This window comes from Thermobia domestica, chromosome 7 (assembly GCF_964235325.1).
Source record: "Thermobia domestica chromosome 7, izTheDome1.hap1.1, whole genome shotgun sequence".
Lineage (NCBI taxonomy): Eukaryota > Metazoa > Arthropoda > Insecta > Zygentoma > Lepismatidae > Thermobia > Thermobia domestica.
In genome coordinates, this window is record NC_137460.1 from 143,054,772 (window position 1) to 143,076,799 (window position 22,028).

A 22,028-nucleotide genomic window follows, 5' to 3' on the forward strand; every position below is an offset into this window, starting at 1 on the left:
CTGCACCTCACATGTCCCAAGAAAGGTTATCACCATTGGTTATGCTTTCCATCGAAAAAGACCTGACAATAAGAATACTAGAGTTCAACCAGCATGTATTAGGCAGATTTGTTCCAATCAAAGAGAGAAGAATGAACTTACTAATTAATTAAGGTGATTATTTGGATTAAATGTTCTGCATTTTTTATTTTTTAAAAACAGAATTTTATTTAATTTAACATGTCACATAGCATTTGCATCTAAAGTTATGCTGATTATTCAATGAGTCCACTTTATATCTTCTGTCTCCGATCGTTCGTACTGCAACACCCGAAACCACAATCCACCGGCCGCCACTGCTAGTGCCCATGTATAGCGTTACGAGCAAGTAATTTCAGTTCGCGAACTGATGTAGTAGTATCATTCACAGAATAATATTTAGCGATAAATGTAAATCGGAAAATAGTACTAAATTTTGCTTGTACATACTGTATAACAGGTTACAAAGTGTAAATATATGGTGTCGTCTGTGCCAGTAAAAGTGAATTTTGAATCGTTCGAACTTTCATTGCGGTGGCCAATGTTTGAGATTTTTTTTATCTGAGTTTATAATCCCTACTCCATGCCTTTACTGGATATGCGAATACTGCGATACTGGATATGCGTAGTTTTTAGTACTCAAGTAGTTATTTATAGTGGCATATATAGATTAAGATGAATAGGGCGTAAATACTATAGGCAGTTCAGGGCGTATTAAAAAATTGGATGTCTTGAGGATGTACCTCTATGCAATAAATAGATGAATAAATAATTATAGATGAGTATGTAGTAAGTGTCGACGAGTAAAAGGACACCTCATAGTATATGTAATCCCAGTTTATTCTCTCCTTTGCCACTGGTTAGGGCCGTGTTTTATATACTTGCATGAATGTTAGTACATAACAGTGAATGTTCGAGCAATGGCCCCGGCATCTAAGGTTCGTACAGAAGGGAGTGTTGCACTTGTGGTTGGTTATATTTACACCTTGCAACTTGATTGCGTTATCATAATTATTCAAAAGGGAATGAAGCATCGCAAGCAGAATAAATTAGTCGAATAGTGAAAGAAATAATGTTGCTGGAAACGATTAGTTTTTCGTCTTCTTTTATAATTTTCCTTCATTTACGCATATTCTAATATGATTATATGTCTATTCACACAGCTGGAGCCGCTACGGCGCGGTTTGAAGAGCATCAGGATTAAGTTGAGTACCTCATCTGGCCCGCCCAATCACAGGATCTGAACATATTTGAATATCTATAGACCGTTTCGGAGACACGAAACCAAATCGGATTTCCGTTCTTTTTTCTTTCGTAACTGAGTGATGCACTACACTAGGGATGGTGTTATATTATACTTAATACCATTCACGACCTCTACGACTCCATTTCACGTCACATCAGAGTCCTTTCAAAGATGGTCCAAATTACTCTAGTAAATTGCAATTTTTCAGATTTCCCTTAAATTGGTAAGTATCTGTAACTCACTCACTCTCTCTCTCTCTCTCTCTCTCTCTCTATATATATATATATATATATATATATATATATATATATATATGTTTGTGTGTGTGTGTGTACTAGCTGAATGACCGTTTTCCGCACGAGAAGGCTTATGGAAAATATTTAAACCACCCCTTCTTCTGTCCCCTTCTTCTGTTAGGATATACATGGGGGATGAATTTGGACTTAAGCTTCATCGAAAGTGTCACTATTCACTTCAGCAACTTCGTAAACTATGGATCGTACACTAATATCAGTCGATTTTGATAATTTTTACACGTCACCTCTTTCACACATTAAGCCTTATGCCGATTGAGGATAAATTTGGATTTAAACGCCATCGAGTGTCACTATTCATCTCAGCAACCCCCAAAACTAGGAATTGGACACTCATATAAGTCGTTTTCGATTATTTCTACTTGTCAATTCCTACCAATAACTATCCCTCATCACTTGCCGATGAGGGATGAATTTGGACTTGAACGGCATCCGCAGTTTCACTATTCATCCTAACTACCTCGAAAACTATGAGTTAGAAGCTAAGCTTTGTCATTTCCAATTATTTTTACATGTCATCACCCTGAATATTTCTCCCCTTTCCCAAACATGTGTTGAAAGTGTAAGTTGGGTTACCAAAAATAATCAAAATCAGTGCAGCGAGTTAGCCGTCAAACATATAAGCCCTATTTACATGTCACCCCCTTGCTGGAAAAAAGCTAAAAGCGTAATAATATTAAGAGCTCTTTCACTTCGGATTTATAAGTACAGGGTATTACTGAAAACCGTAGAAGGAGTGTTAGTTCCGTTACACAGAGAAAATGTAGTGAAAGTTCCTTAATGTAATGTACCATGGATCTATAATAAAGGAGGTGGGAAGAGATCGGCCATTTTACTCCTATTATATAATAGTATAACAAGTAAATGTGTGTTGGAATGGTACAGATTGAAACAGTGTTTTATAAATGTGACACTAACTACTGGTTATGAATATGTGCAAACATAGAGAAATATAACATAAAAATAATTGATGGTTGGTATGACGATATTTTGAGGTGGTTGTAAGTACAATAACAAATAAGATTATAGGAAGTATGAAGATGTGTGTTAACGGATCTTATTAATGAGAATATTGTGAATATTTGGTTCCTGTACAGATTAAGAATAAATTTACTATACCCGATATAAGAATATAATGTGTTTGTGTAGTTTACTGTGTGGATAAGTTGACGTACTCCAAATAAAAAATTGTTGATATATCAGCTGGAGCTAACAACGTGTTTATAAAACCCACTATAACGCATGAATATGAAGTTCAAGTGTTAAACGTTATGTAACATATTGTAGCAAGTCACATACAGAATACCGCAAACAAAGCATTGTTGTTGTTATTGTCCCAGTTTAGACGTTTTTTTCGAACTTTCTATAATAATTTTAGTATAAGGCACTTAATGAACCATTATAATACTTCTTTTCCGGACGACTAGAGTTAATAACCTTATCAACAACCATTCGTGTAGTGTGGTTTATGAAGCGCCTCATGTTAAACTTACTGCTCTAATTTTAAAAAGAAAAAAAGAAAGAAAATGGAAAAGAAAATGTCTAACTGGCAGAATATCAATAATCATGTTTTGTACTTGGGGTTCTTCATATGACTTACTACAATATGTTTCATATATACGTATAACATACATGTAACGCTTAACGCTTGAACTTCGTATGATATACATGTTTTTATGAACACACTGAAAAAAAAAAAAACGCAGTCCATATTTAAGGAGAAAACGAGGATAATATTCTTTTTGTTGCGAACACCGTGACAGGACGGTGATATTAATCGTAATACTGAGTAAAACACCCTTGTTTCCTGTGGCAACGTAGCCTACGTCAGTAAATGTAGGTTGCCACTTTACAAGAATCTTGTAGCTGTCATTAAAAAAATCTTGTAACTCCATCTTCCTAGTTAGTGTTTACACATTAGAACTTTCTGAAAGCAAGTTGTACCATTTCCCCCCATGCAGCACTGCATTCTAGTGGATAAATAGTGAACCCCTCGTTAGAAACGGGTATTTTGGCGCGCTTCCCCTTCCCGTCCGAAAGAACCCGTTGTTTCAGAAGCGGCGAAACTGTTTGTTCTTTATGTCAGCGATAGGGCGATAGCAGGTAGCAATCAAGAGACTCGGAAAGTTGCACATGGTTTGACTGCTACCAAGAAGAAAAAAATGTTTATCCCTTTCAAGGCTATGTTTACATGGGGAAATATAAGATTTTTTATGCCAGCTACAAGATTCTTGTAAAGTGACAACCCAGCTTAAGTGAGAGTGGTACTTACTGTTTTCACAGGAGTAATTGGTGCTCTCATTTACTGACTTACGTTGCTACAGGAAATAAGGGTGTTTCACCCAATATTACAATTGATACCACTGTCTTGTCATGGTGTTAGCAACAGAAGGCATATTATCCTCGTTTTCTCCTCATATCTGGACTTCGTTTCTCAGTGCAGTTCTACTTTTTTTAAATGACTATTCTAGGCAAAAGAGGTGGAGCTTTACTCAACTCCATTGTCGAGTCAAAAAAAAAAAAAAAAAAAAAACAGTAAATAGTTTATTAGACATTTAATTATTTGTTTACTGTACTACTTTTGTACTACACACGGAGTTTTAACTTAAAAAGACCAATTTTTATTCCGATTAATTTGTAATGCGTCGTTTCCAGTTACAAAGTTGTTTTAATATTGGTTCACGGTTGACGTGAAATAAAACTGATTATTTTGAACTTACACTCTTCAAACCGCTTGCCAATTAAATTAATGCTACAAAGCTAATTGCTGATACCATATATACAGAAATTTATTTTTAAGGAGAATTGTCTGTTTTTTGAAACCATCTGATCAATGAATACAAACAATATAAGAAATCAGTTGTGTAACTAGTAGAAAAAGTAAATATACATGTATATTTAAGCTAACCTTCCAGCTGTAACTAAGGTGCAAACCACCACTCGTTTCTTCATTATTTCGTCTATTGAAGGGAAACAGATTTTATTGTCGACGATGTTACTGCAACGTTTCAGATCGGGTTTAATAAACTCCCTGCAAGATAACACAACAACAATTGATAAACCTTGAAGTACAAGAATAAGGAAAAAAGTGTTTAACAAAATTCTCCCTCTAATAAACCGATCGGTCTTTGGTAAGTGCAGATTATTTGAAGAGTTCTTCTCCAAAGAATTTCCTGACCATATGGCAGATCAATTTGTAGATTTGTTAGGAGATGGTTTGCGTTTATCTGTTCCACTTGTGTCATAGTACATTTAGGGACAATTGCTGTAGCTGAGGTAATGATTGGTCTTATTGTAAGTTTCTGACAGTTCCCTAACTTTTTGATTTCGTCTGGCCAGGTCTTTATATTTGCTTATTTCGTACTGAATGTTGTACGTATGTTATGAGTCAATTGTATTGCTACATCTAGGGAATTACTTCTTGGTCCATTTTATTGACGACAGTGATGTCGGGTCTGTTTGTATGTACTGTTCTGATTTCTTAATCCCAGTAGAGTTTGTATTTATAGTTTTCAAGTACTAGACTTGGCTGGTATTTGTAGTGTGGCTTAGTATCGGTGATTAATTCCAAATTGGTGAAAGCTTTTAGCAACATTGTTGGTCTTTTTAGATAGTTTGTGGGAGCCATTATACGACATGATCCAGTAATGTGTTCAATTGCTTCTGATGTGTTTCTGCACTTTCTGCATTTTCACCCCCTGGTTATAGCATACATCCAGTATTACCAAAAGGGATTTCCCCTCTCCTCCCTTGTAATTCGCACTGCCACAGATATAGACACGAAGCGTCAAGAACATTGTTTACACGACTGTGATAACCATAATATAACTCGTGATATCAATATAAACTATTTACGGAATATGTTACATTTTGTTGGTAGTTAACATGGGATATTGAAAGGTTTTACAGCTGATTTGAATATTTCTATTGTTTTATGCATTATAAACATATGGTGAATTAATATGTATTTTATTTTTAGTTACAAATGGTTACTTTATTGGTTAAAGCGAAAAACACAAAAACGACTAGAGAGGGAATGGAACCCTTGGCACTTTGCACGTGAGGTGTAGATGCTCCTCATTCTTTCACGCCGTCGATAACGTAACACGTCGTAATTTATATGCCGCGAGTAGGAAACTTTAAGACGCTTTTTCTCCTCTATTTCTGCCTATTGCGCTCTTCCAGTCTGTAATATAAACATTTTAAATATGCACTACTGCCTCGCGAAAGATGGCCCCAAAGTTCATTTACCGAAGTCTGCTTTCCCCTTGTAAGTGGAAAGAGCAGAAAATGAAACGCAAAAACACGGATCTACTTTGGTGTCTGAAGGTTATTTAAGTTATTATTGTACTATACTTTAAAATAATCTTGCATATCTAGGTCTCATGCCAATTATCAATTTTAGGGAAGATATACAATCCAAATCAGAAGTTTTTACGTATAGTACTAAGTTAAAAGAAAAATCACCATATTACGAAAATTGAACCAAGAGAGTTTAAAAGTTGATAAAGAAATATTCACTTCACAAGTGTTTGCCACACACAAATTGTTTTCACCCGAAGCTCCTACACATTTCTCATGACACATTGTTTAAATGTTTGACAGAGAATCCAATCATATTTTCTGACAGATTCACGACAGATATCTCTAGGTATTAATTATTATAATTCACATGAGACATTTTTCTCGAATTCATTTAGTGTTAATATTTGTCATGGATATTACAGGTTGACACAAGTGGTCTAGTGATTCTTTTCTTGTGTGTGCTCTTTGTCCTCAGGATAGTCCTGCTGCTCTTTTCAAAACCATATGAAACAATAAAAGAAATTTTCGCAATTCTATTGCTGTTCATCTTTCTTGTAAATTGCACGTTGATATTGAGAAAATGTTCCGTAGTTCTTGGTGACTAAATTTGCAATGACTTTAGAAAACGCTCTGTCCACTGTTGGTAATTTGTGGGTAGTGTGCTGTGGTAAACTCAAAATGTAAATCTCATGTTTCTCTCAAAATTTAATTGATCAAGTAACCCCGTTATTTGCTTTTGCGAATAAGGAAGTGCCGCTAGCAGATGTAACGCATAAAAGCAACGCAATGGCGTCCGAAGTACACAAACATTGTGTTTTACGCTACAAATGCTTCAGTAAATATATGTATTCACACAGCTTCGGTGCCTTGTTTGCTGTATACATAACATTACATCAGACCAAGAAAAGAGGCGTTGCAAATCACCTTGCAACGAAAATATTCACATTCCTGGCATCTATTGAATAAATTGACGATATAAAATCACCAACCTTTTACACCAACAAGAACTCAAAACTGAACAGAAGTTAAATGTGCTATTGCGCACAGTAAATTCGTGCTTATGATCGTCTACGTATCTCTTATTATACGTCACAACATTTACTAACGGTTTGCCTAAGATTATGACGATTATATTACTCTCCATTTCTATCACCCTAATTCCTTCTCTATATTTATTTATCTATAAATGTACAAGTAATCTTAAGAAGAATAAGAAACGATTATTCACCACCCTTTATAACCTTCGAGCAATTAAAATACTACTATCAGTTGAGTAATAAACTGTGTAATAGCACACTTACTGTGAAAACGGAAATCTTTAGTTTTCACACTTTTAGAAATGTTGGTACGGTTTACTGCCTCACTTATGTCATTCTTGCTACCCTCCTCTGTAGTAAGACATGGATCAATCCATGCAAAGTGATCCAGAAAAAAGAAAAATTGCCGCTCGATCTTTTTTAAAAAAATCTAATTTTTTCATGAATGTTTATCCTATAGCAGGGGACTTCAAAACCACAATTATTTTTTACAACATCCCATGGCGACACAGCGGTTGCCGCCGTTTTGCGTTTTTTCGATTTTAAGAGTTTACGTTGTTTTGAATATCTGAGCATGTATTTGTAATAACAAATTAAAAATTGCTGGGCGTCTCCAACTCGTGCAGAGCTAAAACTTTGATCTCTTAACATTTTTGCCTGAAACCACTTGAAGGGGTTAAAATCAGTGCCTGCAGTAGCCACATTTTTGGACATTGAAAACATGTTTGGGAAGAGGGAACAAGTGACGTAGAGATCTGAATTTGTGTGTGCATGTAGTCCGGGGTCATAAGTTATTACACAAAAATTTCCAGATCTGTAGGTGCTCCCAAAAGCCTGAAAAAATCGTAAAGTTGGGGAATTATGCCAATTAGCATGTTTCACTGTCCAATATCTCTAATGGACCTGGATTTAAAAAATCTGAAATTTTGGGAATATTTAATCCTTTACTATACCATAACACACAACAACAAGCAGTTTGTGTTTTTGAGCAGAAAGGGGTCAAAGAATTAAGTAATGACATCATATTCTACGAGGTGTTTTGTTCACAAATTCAACTGGAAAATCGTTGTTGTGAAGTAAAATAAAGTAGGATGAATGGTTAATCCAGTCAAGGCTTTCAAGCTCGTTTCTTTCCTCTAGTTCTAACACTGTCTTATCACACCCATAGCAGCACTGATGAAGAATGCCGCTGTCAGCAGAAGGCGAGGGCAGTCCAAATGCACACTTGACACACACACACACACACAAAAAAAAAAGTCCGTAAGTACTCCTTGCTCTTTCTGCTTGCTATACCAATGATTTTTAATCATGTTTATTCTAGTTTTAACTGTCAACTCATGCAGGAGAGTGTTGTCCTTTAGTTTGATTTACATTCTCAAGTAAGTGAACAATTACTCGCTGTAAACACTGACTGTGTTAACTGTTGAATATAATGTTAATAAGCTTCTCAAATTTTTCTAAATTCACTGTCAATGTTTCCAGGAACAGGGTGTAATTTATGACCATGATTATACATGAATCATACTTCTTTCAGTCACCTTACATGTGTTTTTTTTTTTTTTCAAATTTTAAGAAAATATCAATGCCTGAACATTTACATGATGCTTTCTTTGCTTTATACCAATCAAATATAAAATCCCAAAATCCAGTTAAATGCAAATTTATTATGTATACTTACGTCAGATATGAACTTGCATACATCCTTAAAACCTGACTGGGTGGGATGTGTTTCAACAAACGCTCAGTCAGAAGATCGCAAGCTGCATTGGAGGGTGCAGTCACCAGGAGATGAGACATCATCTTTGTACTCCAAATCTGGGAAAGAAAACAAAGTAAAATAAATAATTTGTTAGTAATTCAGTCAACAAATTTCACTAATCAATAATACGATCCTCATGTCAAAAAGGATCGATATTTTATAAAGAGATACTGGCAACTGACGAGATCACGCATGCACAGTAGCAAGTCATCAGTGCACGTAGCACGCATACAGTATTACCAATTTAAAGACTTTGTTGCTAGATCTAACGACTTTTCATGCTGTTCAGCAACAATTTTTTTTTTTTTTTTTAAATAAGCGCCTAACAGTAAATTTACTTACTAAAACTGACATTTTCTTCACAAAAATGCAGCATTGGCATTTACAGTTAAGTTATTCAGAGGAACGTAGGAACCTCTCCCCCCCCATGTCAAAATATTGAAAAACGTCATTATTGAATTTTAATGAATCATTAAGATTTAAGCTTTAAAATTTATGAAGTTGAAAAGGAACTTGGCTTTGATGGAGAGCAAATTAACAAGATTGTTCCACAACGGCGTACTACTGATAATTCACAATGGGAGAACATAGATTTTGTGTCATTTTCGATAGAAGTAAACAAATGCCTCCCGACCCGAACACAGAAATCCATTCGGCGATTTGTGCAATTAGCTTTCACACTTCTATCTTTGCCCTACTCGAACGCAGAAGTGGAACGAATGTTTAGTTGAATGAACATAGTGAAATCCAAACTACGTAAGAGGCTTCGGCTCCATGCACTAAATGGTATTTTAACTGTACGTCTCCTTTTTCTACATCTTTTTCCTAGTTAGTTGGGATCGGCTTCTCGGATAGTTGTTCTCCATGTATTTCGATCTTGTGTCATGCCAACTGTGATACTATACTGCACCAGGGCCGCCCACAGGGGGGGGATATATGGCGCAAGCTGCGCCATTGAAAAAAATTTTGGGGGGGATTTTACTCTACTTTCGAACTAGCAATTTTACTGTCGGAATAGCATTAAAACACGATTTTGAGAAGCTAATTTTCAAAAATTTTCCGGGGTGAACTCCGTACCTCCTGCTTCGATACTCGATGAATGAAGTACTGCGGACCAGTAATAATTTAATCCAACAAAATCATTCCTGTAAAAAAAAAAAAAAAGTATGAGCGGCCTTAAAAAGAAGTGAAATCACAAAAATGAGCGCCAAGTTCTGGTGAACAACAGTTACAAACACTCAAGGAATCACTTTCAAATTTAGATTTGAAACTTGCCTATGTTGTCTGTTGAAAATTATGTAGTAGTTTGACATAATTGTGAGCTAGTGGCAATCATACAGACAACAGCCAAGTTTCAAATCTAAATTTGAAGTGAGCCAGTGAGTGTTTATAACTGTTGTCCACCAGAACTTGGCGCCTATTTTTGTGATTTCAATTCTTTTTAAGGCCACTCGTACTTGGCTCTTTTACAGGAATGTTTTTTGTTGGATATCACTTCTTTTTGTAGGCTAATTTCGAGGATAACATTTTCTTTTGGTATCAAACTCAATAACTTGTAACTTGCGTCTTACTTTTCATGTACAAGGGAATTATATCAATATTTTGTAAAGAAAAAAAATACTACTACTAATTGTAAAAAAAAAGAATACCTGTGCCATACACAGTGTGTAGAAGTTTTTATACCCTTCAATATCCTTATAGAACCTATTTAGTATTGTACACTACCAAGACTACTAATAAAAGTAATGCCATTTTTATAATTATTACTGCCCCTACTACTACTACAAGCATTCTATAATACTACTACAGGAAATAAAAACAACAACAAAAATAACAATTACTAGTACTATAAAAACTACTGCTACACTGGGCAATTGTTTTTAGAGGACTTGAGTTTTGAGGAGGGAAGAGATTATTAGTTTTGGGGGGAGTGCGCCATCAGCTTTGGGGGAGATGGGCACCCCTGTACTGCACTATATTTTTCTTCACACAATCTTCTTTGATCTGCCTCGTACTCGTTTTCCATTCAATTCTATAGCATCCACCGGTGAGCTACGAATTTTGAAGGTATTCTTCTTACATGCCCAAGCAATCTGAGTATACTTTCTAGCAGTTTTTCTGCATAACTTGGATCAAAGATAGCAGCAACACTGTTCTCGTGTCTCAGCACTATAAGAGTTCCGTAGCTGATTAGAGAATGTAAGCGATTAAGTGTAGCGAGTGACAACGACTGTGTGTAATTCAATAAGAAAAGCAGCAATTCCGTAAAGTAAAGGAGGAAAGTAGGAGCGCCATAACAGTATGTTTCGGAAAGATGAACATAGATCAAGATTAAAGTAGGACATGGGCGCAGTGTACAATAATGTTTTCAGAGACTTCGTGACGATCTTTCCGCCAGAATGAAGGAACAACTATAAGAGAATCCTACAACATATGAGAACCCACCATGCGTGCTGTACAATAGTCCTTGCGGAACATCGAGAAGAATGGATTCTCTGACAGTGTACAACGCCTTCCAAATGTATGGCAGAAGGAGATAAAAATCAGGGGCAATTACGTTGAAAGAATGTAACAAATGTTCATCTGTACATAAATCCAGATAAGAAGTGTAACAATGTCGCCTTACTTTTTACCCAGCCCTTGCACACTGGTCTCACATTTACTGTTCCTCAGACTACTTCATTCTTAATTTTGTCCTTCTGCGTCACTTTACACATTCAACCTAGCATCTTCATCTCCGCAACATGCAACTTCTGTTCCATTCTGTTCGTTGTCCAACATTCCTCTCCGTATAATATGGCAAATCTCATTACTGTTTTGTAAACTTATCCTTTAAGACGTATTGCTACCTTACGATCATACAATACTCCTGCCTCTTCTCTCAATTCTGTCCTACCGCTGCGAATTCCGTTGTTTACTTCTTCTTCTATTCCTGCATTATCATGTAATATTGATCCCAAGTACTAGAACTTCTTCGCCACTACAGCATCTTTTTCGTCCAGTCGCATTCCTGTATTTTCGATTACAGTTTTGTTAAATAGGCAATGTAAGTAATCTGCTTTGGTTTTACTAATTCTAAACCTTTCACTCTCCAATATTTCTTTCCAGGTATCTAATTTATCTTGCAGTGCTGGCTTACTCTCACTCACCAGTACAATGTCGTTCGCAAATAGCATAGTGCCAGGTATTACTCTTGGATGCCTTTTGTAAGCTCATCCATAACTGCAAAAAAAGTATAGGCTAAGACTAGTCCCTAACGAAATCTGACTATAACTGTGAATTCTTCTGTTATTCCACATGTGTCAACTCTACCCTACATCTATCATACATATCTTGAATTACACAGATATATGTTTTCGGAACATACTTTTTCTTCAGCACCTACTCTGTTATACGCTTTCTTTAGGGGAGATGGAAACCAAATGGAGGTTCTTCTGGTATTTTCTGTACTTTTCGATTAGCATCCTGAACGTAAATATTGCATTTGTTGTTGACCGTTCTGGTACGAAATCAAATCCGTTCTCTGTTATTTCGGTCTCTTTCCTCAATCTTACTGCTATTCCCCTCTCCCAGAGCTTCATTGCATGGCTTATAACTTTTATTATCCTGTAATTGTCACATTCTTGCACATGTCTTTTGCTTTTAAAAATCAGCACAACGTATCTGTTTCTCTATTCTTTTGGAATATTTCCTGTTTCCAATATCATATTATAAAGTCGAGTAAACCACCACACTTTATCTTCACCTAAACTTTTCCACGCTTCGACGGAGATATTATCCGGTCCTGGAGTTTTACCACTTTTCATCTTTTTAATTGTATTTTCCACCTCCACCAGTCACAAACCGAAAACGTCCTTGAGTCATGAGTAGATTTTCGCAAAGTTTATCTCAGGTTTTCTTCATTCAAAAGTTTCTAAAAATACTTCTTCAACCGCTTCTTTATTATCTTCTTACTTGCCAGGACTCCGTTATTTTACCCGCAGACTACATGCGAGATAGCTTTCTTTTTTTTTCTCTCTCTCTCTCTCTCTCTTCCCTTCGATAGTTTGTATATAATCTTTCATCCCCCGATTGTTTCCAGATTGTTGTACATAAGCCTTGAGTGTTGCTACACTAACTGCTTTCTTGGCTTTCTTTGCTTCTTTGTTATCCTTCAGATCTTGTTGATTGCCAAAGTTCTGCCATTTTTTTGGTGTCTTTCCGTTTTCTCCTTCACAACTGTTTGAACTTCTTTACTCCACCCAGTACCGTGCCATGGGGAGGACGAGCGGGCTGACGGCCCCGGGCGCTGAAGTAAGGGGGCGCAAAATTTTCACAGCGCAGGGGATCAATCAAGAAAAAGTCAAGAATATGGCTACAGCATTTGTTGCAGCTAGTATCCCTCTTCATGTTTTTAAGAATGAAGAGTTCAAAATTTGGATTCAATCATCTACTAACTTTATAACAAACCCTGTGCTGATGATGATCTGAATGGAACAAAATTGAACTGTGAAGAAAAGGATGTTTTTGTGGTCGTTGAACGAAACTACTGATATTAAAAACCGTAAAGTTGTAAATGTTCTTGTTCGTCCATTTGGTGAGCCTACTGAATGTTTTCGTCTGGTCAGAATAGAAACAGTGCAACGGTGCAACGTAGATGTGATAGTAGACTCTGTACTTGACGCATTAAAATTGGTGTTAATAGAAGGCAGATTGTAGTTCTAATATCTGCTAATGCCCCATACATGAAAAGCGTTGCTATGCGCTTAGCTGCAGTAGCTCCTAGATTAATGCATTCTACTTGCTGGGCACATGTCCTTTACTTATGTGCGGAAGAGATTAGAAATAGTCTGAAAGTAGCTGATACTTTTATCGCATCAGTTAAATCAGCTTTGACTAAAAACCAGCCAGACGGGAAAGACTGTTTAACCTCTTGAAGGAAGTAGAAAAGATCACCAGTTTGCCTCTAGTGCCAGTGATTACCCGTTGGGGGACTTGGCTCCAGGCAGGAAAATTTCACAATGCTTATTACAGCACATTGAGGAAGTGGATAGAAGAGAAAGTTCTGCTGTCACTAATGTCAAGAAACTAATTGGAAATGAAGAACAATGTCTTAAGTTCCAGTTAAGTACCATAGATAAAATTACAGATGCAGTCTGTAAGCAGATAACAGTTTTAAAAACTCATAATGTGGATGGAAGTCAATTGCGGTTTATTCTTTCATCAGTTCAAGAAATTCTTGAAACTTCTGGCGTGCAGTGCAAAACGCTTGCAGATTATGTGAGTGGATATCAGGTTATGCTACCAAATTTTGGAAACACGTTCAGTGTCTGGATACCACAAGCGCAAATCCAAATATGTTTGCAGCAGGTCTACCGACAGAATTGAAGCGTTTCCCTCAGCCGGATATACCTTTAGAAGAATTGTGCATGTATCGTGTAGTTCAAGACGAAATTACTTCCATTTCTCCCTTTTTTTTTCTTTTGGAGGAAACACCTGGATAAGATGCCAAATTTGAGTACCTTGACCATGATTGCATTAACCGTACCTCTTTCTAGTGCTTCAGTTGAAAGGAGCTTCTCCACTCTAAACTGGGTTTTAAACCCACGCAGATCTTCATTTACGGAAGAAAATCTTGAAACTCACTTGCGACTTGCTTTTAATAGGAGAGCTAACAGAAACACTGACACCATCAGGAATGGCGAGGATGAAGAAGGTTGAACACAAGAAAATAAAACTTTTGTTTTCAAATATTTGTATTCTCTATTTATGTTGACGTTTAAGTGTAGTTTGTTTGAATTCTAAAGTATGTTGTATTGATGTAATTTTTAGTGGGATAAATTAATAGCTTCACGTACATTTTTAATGCTTGTGTAATAAAAACTAGTAAATAAAACAATTATGTAACAGAAATGTGTAAAAATGAAGTATATTCCAGGAACAACATATTGAAGAATAATTTATGAAGAAACATCATAAAGCATAATATAAGGGAAAATAAAGCATAATATACAGTTGTATAAAGTTCAAAGTTGGTTCCCCTACTTATTATTTTCGTAATGGCACTTAGATATGTTTGAGTTTAAATATATCTACATTATTTTAGCCCAATTCATAACTCAAACGTCATACAGTTCTCGTCCAATACTCGAATAAATGACAAGTATTCTCTATGCTATGGAAAGTATTAATATTCATTTATGCGTACATATGCATAAGTAAGTAAAATGGTACTTTGAGTTCAGAAAAAGATTTACAAATATTATAATTCGTGCAATTAATTTGCAGTACACCTTATGTTTGCAATTGTGCCAGGCCGTAGCCAGCCCAAAAATATAGAGGGTGGTAGAAGTTAGGGAGGGCCCGATCCAACCATATTATAGTTCATTTGCAAGCCTATCATGAAAATTTTAGAAGGGCCAGTAACACTTTAGGGGTGCCCGGCCCCCCTAGACACCCCGTAGATACGGACCTGATTTATACATAACTGTTTCCAATAAGGACATGAATGCACATGAGGAGACAGTCTTAATTAATATGATAGATTATGTTCTCTGGAATCTTTCCTGAAAGTATTTGTAGCTGCATTAAAATACCTCTACATAAGTTAAATGGCATGATTTAAAGTATTTCCTTGGTGCAATTATTTTATGCATTTTAAGGGCTTTTAATTAGTTTATAGATCGATATATTTTAGGTCAAAGAACTCCCTCCTAATAGAGTTTTCGCGTTCAGTATATAGATTATTATTATTATTATTATTATTATTATTATTATTATTATTATTATTATTATTATTATTATTATTATTATTATTATTATTATTATTATGAAAGTAGCAGTAGAAGTAGTATGCACTTACCTGAGTAATGGCCTCAACTAATGTAACTGTTTTCCCTGTGCCTGGTGGCCCAAAGACTAAGTATGGAGCAGGGAAAGAAGTTCCAGCAACAATGTTACGTACAGCCTGCATTTGTTCACAATTTTGTCCAATGTCCTTATTAAACCATCTGAAATGACAATATAGATTAAACACTTTTAGGCAGGGGCGAACCAAGGCAAAATTTTCACCCGGGCAAAGTGACTTTTTGGTGCCCCCCTAGTCCTAGCCTATATTTTACATTTTATTACAGTGATTTTAATATTGTAAACCTATTTTTTCAAAAAGAAAGATTAATACTCTCAAATACATGATATATTTAGTAGGTATATTTAGTACTTGAAAATATACATATGGTATCAATTACGTTGTGTTTTTATTATTATTATTATTTATGTAGCGATATGTATAAACAAAAACAATATCGAAATTTATTGAATACTACTAATGGTGACATGATTACTGCTATATTGTAAATTGTTTTGTTATATCAATAACACCAGAAGTCATTCTTCCATATATCCGACTTTGTTTTTCTTCTTCGTGGATTTTTTGTTGTTTTCTTTTTCTGTAGTAAGATCCAGATTTTTTCTCTCTGACATTTTAAAAATTATATCCTGCTTTATTAATATTCTCTAACGAAACAACATACTACGCACAGCCTAACCACATCAAGCATCTGATATACTTGGATAGAATGGGCTTACTGGCTCTTTTGTAATTGTGGTGATTGTGATTGAACTGATAAGCTTAAGTTTTTGTTTATCGGTCATTGAGGAAGGATTGAAAGGTAGTCGCTGATATTTTTTTTCGTAATGCTGAGTCTAACCCTCTCCTATGTTGATGCAGAGTGGTATATTCGATTTCAGAAACACTTTCAAAATGAATGATTTGGCAAGAACTGTACATAGCGAAACAATAACATACTGTATCTAAACACTACTTTCAACAAAGGCCGACAGTTTGGCACGGCGGTGTCGTTTGTAAGAAATCAAAAGTAAGTGCTGTATATACTGTTCCCCCTCCACTACCACTTTAAAAGAGTAACATATATACATTCCAATAACATTCATTGCCTGGGAAAAGTTCGCAAAGAACATAGCCAGCTATAAATAATATCAACTCCCTTTTCACTCTTTCTTCTACATGCCATGTCTCCATTTGTCGATACAGCCCCGCTAGTACTATGAAACTCTCTTCTTCCATGGTGCAATAGAAAAAGATTGTGTAATGTAATTGATGCTACTTTACAAGAATATAAACCAAGAAAGAGTAGAAAACACGTTATAAAATTTATTTTTGAGACTCATTTTGGCGCCTGACTGTAGCGCTCCGGGCGGTCGCTCGGGTTTCGCGTCCCTTAGTCTGCCTGCTTTTAGGAGTATGATATTAAGTGAAACGATTGAACAAATTTCGTCTACTCAAAAGCAGTCACTTCTGGTTCCTCAGTGAGTCTCAAGTTGCTTATATTGGTATTGAAATTATCTTCAACAATAAATAATTACTTTTGCACTACAAATTAAGTACAGTCAACTCCGTATTTACCAGGGGCGCCTTAACCGGCTTTCAGCTTCACCGGTGCTCGCCAAAAAAGAAAGAAAAATGAATCTATCGCAAGAATCACGATCAGGTACCCTAGAGACAAAGAGAGAACAGACATGGAATTTGAGAGTGAGATTGGAGTTCATAACGACCTGACCTTTCAGATGTCCTCTACCCTTCCCCATGGGTGTCGGCAGGGGGGTCGAAGGGGTCGGTCGAAGGGGTCTAGTTAATATTACATTGATCTTGAAGTAGTCAAGTATATATATTGAACTTAGAAAAAGTTTACGGAGACAGGATCGTATGTTCCCTCCGTAGCACTTCACGATAATTCCTGTTTTCAAAATCTCAAACGTTGAAAGAATCAAGCAAGTTATCCTCAATCGTTCCAATAGAAAATGAAGAGCCACATCTTTTAATACGTACTTCTGCAGTGGTTTCCTTTGTAAAGCAGAATAAAAGTGTTTCTCTGACTCATTTGTCTGACCTTTGCAACAATCGGAAAAGTATGAGCATTTAACACATATTGATGTTAAAAATAACTCAAGAATACTGTTTGTGAAGGCAATGATGTCACCGACTCCTCTGCACCTGTTTGCCCTCTGGCTGTAGCAAGGAGATTTTGAATGACCCCGTCTCCTTTTAAACCAAGAATCTTGATGGATTACAGAGAGGGGAAGGGGTCGAGAAGACAAAACTGCAAATGGAGCAGCAACGATTCTAATGCTGTCAAACATTGTCTTCCTTGTTCTAGCGTTCTGAGCAGAAAGAAATTGAGCTTTTTTTTTTCTTATGAGACCACGCGGTTTAAAAGTACAATGTTATTTTTAGCGGGGAGGATGGAGATTGACCCTTTTCAAGAAGAGAAAGGTTTAGTTTTGCATAATTGGTTGTGCGCAGTTATTGGAAATCCGTGTTTCTGGTGTGTCATATAGGCGGTTTTCGTTTTCAAAACTTCAAAGTTGCTCGGGAGTGTCGGAAAGTGATAAATGTGAGTGGTTTTCGATCTCTGGTCTATTTCACAGTTTAGTGGGTGTTTTCCCCTTAGTTTATAATTTATTTAATATCTCATGTGTAGGTGAGTGAATTAGAAAAATTGCTTTTTAAAAATTAATCATCATAAGCATAAGCAAATGAAACTCGATGTTATTCTAAAACAGCAAGTGTCCTCAAAATTGGAAAACAACAAACGTTTGTTGAAAATCTGAGCGAAGAAAAAGAATTACCGGAGGGCAATATCGTTAGCGTACCTTCTCCCCAAATGTCTTCTTGTGCAACTTTATTAGGTGAGGAGACATCCTGTGACCCAAAAGACATTGGCAATTATGTAGACTTAAATTTGCAGTCAAGTTTGTCGGACACTGGTCGATATGAAATATTGATGTCGCCGTGGCACCCGACCGAAACATATGATTTTAAACAAGATGTTATGCCAGGAAAACGCCCCTTTTTGTATAAGTGGTTTGTTGAATTTCCGTGGCTAGCATATTCTAGAAAGTTGCGAGGGGGATTGTGCAAGCAGTGTGTTCTTTTTCGATCTCCGGTAAAAAGAGGATTGCAAGGGTCTTTTATACTAACACCTTTTAGAAAATACAATGATTTTTTTTTGCATCTCATCGACAAGACGAACAATCTGAATGGCATCGAGTGTCAACAGAACGTGCTCAGTTATTTTCGAATGTTATGTTTACGAAAAGTTTACCCGTTGATTTGAAAATTGATGAAGCGGCTCGGAAGCAAGTTGAGGAAAACCGAAAAAAACTGTCATCAATCATTAAGATAATTGTCTTTTGTGCGACACATGATTTGTCTTTACGAGGAAAGAATGCTAAATCTGGCAATTTCTACGATCTTCTCCAATTTAAAGTAGATTCAGGAGATATAACATTAAAGCAGCACTTTGAAACTGCTGCTCAAAATGCAAAATACTTATCTGTGCAGACTCAAAATGAATTGATATCAGTTGCAGGCAACACTTTATATGAACAGTATATAAAGCCTAAAATTGTTTCTTCCCACTATTATAGTGTGCTTGCAGATGAGACAGCTGATATTGGGGGTGTAGAACAATTGTCTCCAGGTATTTGGTTTATAACACTGTTGAAAATCAGATGCGAGATTTCGTAGGTTTCATTTCATTAGGAGAATTAAACGCCGCATATATTGCTAGAATAATTCTAAAAGAATTGGAAGAACATGGATTATCTCAGTGTGAACTTGTAGGGCAGGGTTTCGATAGTTGTTCCACCATGGCTGGATGTAGTAACGGTGTACAAAGCATTATCAGACAATTCCCAAAAGCGTTTTTTTACCATTGTGCATCACGCAAGCTTAATCTTGTCGTTAATAAGCTATGTTCCGTTTCTTACATACGAAACACAGTGGATACTATCAAAGAAATCACAATTTTCTTTCGCGAGAGCCCATTAAGAAGAAAAAATATTCCAAATATCCCACTTCTTTCTGAAACCCGCTGGACTTCCAAATACAGCAGCATCAGAAAATTTTCTGAACATTTCATACAAATAGTGTGTGCGTTAGAAGAAATGTCAATAAATTCTAGAGTTTCTGAAACTAGAAGCAATGCTTATCGTCTTTTTTTGATCAGGAACAACAGGAGCCTTTATTGTTTCCTTGTCAGTTATCAATCAATATTCCTCGTACCTTGAGCCAGTAGCACAAATTTTGCAAGGAGTTCAGTTGAACTTAATGGCTGCAAAATCACACATTTCGGAGTTGATTTGTATGCTCAAAGAACAGAGAGATACAGCTGAAGTTACATTTCATTCGATCTTCGAAAAGTGTATTCGTGTTGCTGATGAACTGAATATTCAGCTGTCAGTTCCCAGACTTGCATCTCGACAAGTTCATCGTGCTAATCCTCCATACACAAATGCGGAAGAATATTATCGGCGAACCATATTTATACCGTACATAGATTCTTTGTTACAGTCGCTAAATAATAGATTTTCGGAAGAACATAGTCCAGGCTTTTCACTCTTCACACTGCATTCCCGTGAAATAAAAAACACCTCTAAACTACAATTCATGAAGATGATGAATGAAATAAATGAAATTTATGAATTTGACAATTTCCTTCCTCAAGCTGATTGCCTGGTATGATTTATGGAAACACAGAAATCTAGATGCAGACAGTTTAGAGAAACTCTCTTTTTGATTTGATGGATCACGTCACATTTTATCCGGCAATAAATCAAGGAATACAAATAATGGTTACCCTCCCCGTTACAACATGTAGTGTTGAGAGAAGTTTTAGCACCCTAAGACGTGTGAAAACGTGATTAAGGTCAACTATGTCTGAAGAAGGATTAACAGGATTGTGTATGATGAGTCTCCATCGGGAACTTATAAATAAAAATAAAACACAATTCATATCAGACATGCTGGATGCTTTTGGGAAAGAACCAAGCCGTATGCATTTCCTGTTCAAGAAGTTCAAGACGTTCCTGTTCCTATATGACACGTAATAATGCTTATCTACATAGAGAGACTTTTTATGTGCACTGTGTGTGTGTTCGCTTTTTTTATAAATATAATTTCATTGTTCCGCGTTTCGTAAAGTGGTTACGGAAGAAAGAAAGATTTTGTGCATTTTGTATGAACTTTATGAAACAAGACAAGGAATTATTTCTACCTGGTGGCTTAGTTATTTACAAACACGAAGATGACGATTTTATCTTGTAAAATCTGCTCTTTTCCTGTTTGGTAAGTAAAACCGTAATATTTTCGTAAATACATTTTTGCATGTGTTATTTTTTTTAAATTTCTATTTATGTGAAATGATTAGGTTTTGATTTTCATGCACAAAAAATATTTTCTTGTATTTATCGAGATCCCGAGAGCAGTCTCGTTGTTGCATGACTTCGCAAAGGACTGATAAATAAACATCAAGAAACACAGTACTGTTAAAACGTTTTCTCTTTTTTGGGTTGGTTTATTCTGAGTTTAGTGTCCCTTACAACCCCGAGGGTGAGATGTGGACTTAAAGCTTCATATGGAATGCAAACTTCATGAGCTCAACTTCTACCGGGATTCTCCCACACTCGAATCTCCCACACCAAAGGCACGTACGGTAGCAACATAGTCACGAACACGCATTCTTTCTCTCTCTCTCTCTCTCTCTCTCTCTCTTCTTGATTCTTTCAACGTTTGAGATGTTGAAAACAGGAATTATTATGAAGTATTAAGGAGGGAACATACGATTCTGTCTTCGGAAAGTTCTTCTAAAGTCAACATAGTATATGTACTTGCATGACTTCCTAATTATAATATTGTGATGTGTGTGTGTGTGTGTGTGAGTGTGTGTATTTTAGCGTTTGTTCTTGACCCCCCTGCGAAAGTTTCTGGCGACGCCCATGCCCTTCCCCCTAAAAGAAATTTTTTTAAGAACCTGACCGCATGAAGTGAGAGTGAGGGGAGGGTGGATCAAGGTAGGCAGCAATCAGCTAAAACATGGTCATGTAGGGAGCTACAGTTCATCACGTCGAGTGCCTTATTAGGGCAAGAAGATAGTGACAAAATGACGCTACGTGAGATCACTGACCTTGAGAAAAGGAAACTCTGCGAAGAAACAGAAAGATCTGACTGACTTTTTAAAATGTGAATTCGTAATCTCAAAACATTTATATTCTTTTGCGTATCTATAGTATTTCCTTTTTGTTTGTTGATAGAGTTGATTTTAAACTTTATTAAAGCATAGCTGCTGAAAATACAGTACAGGTAAATTTCCATGTAGCATTTTTCTTGGTTATTTACAGTATATTTCTCGGATTTTTCCTGCCTTTGGATTAATCGTGATATTCAGTTAACCGTCCTTCCAAAACTTTTAGAACAAAGAAACGCGATTTTTTGAAAGCTAAAATTAAGGAACTTGAAGAGAATAGTAAAAATAAAAACATCCGGGAAATGTATAAGGGGATCAGCGAAT

At 36.2% G+C, this 22,028-nt stretch overlaps 1 protein-coding gene across 2 annotated transcripts in view; it reads right to left on the reverse strand.

Moving 5' to 3' along the window:
• The window catches only part of LOC145690432 (putative helicase MOV-10), a gene marked incomplete at its 5' end in the record, with an annotated part of 112,351 nt that overhangs the window by 65,311 nt on the left and 25,012 nt on the right, over positions 1-22,028 (reverse strand). Inside the window, 3 exon segments of one of the 2 annotated variants that reach the window (XM_081765304.1) lie at positions 4,487-4,609; positions 8,599-8,735; positions 15,521-15,668. In XM_081765304.1, coding sequence (XP_081621430.1) covers positions 4,487-4,609; positions 8,599-8,735; positions 15,521-15,668 — 408 coding nt within the window. 2 annotated transcript variants of the gene reach the window in all.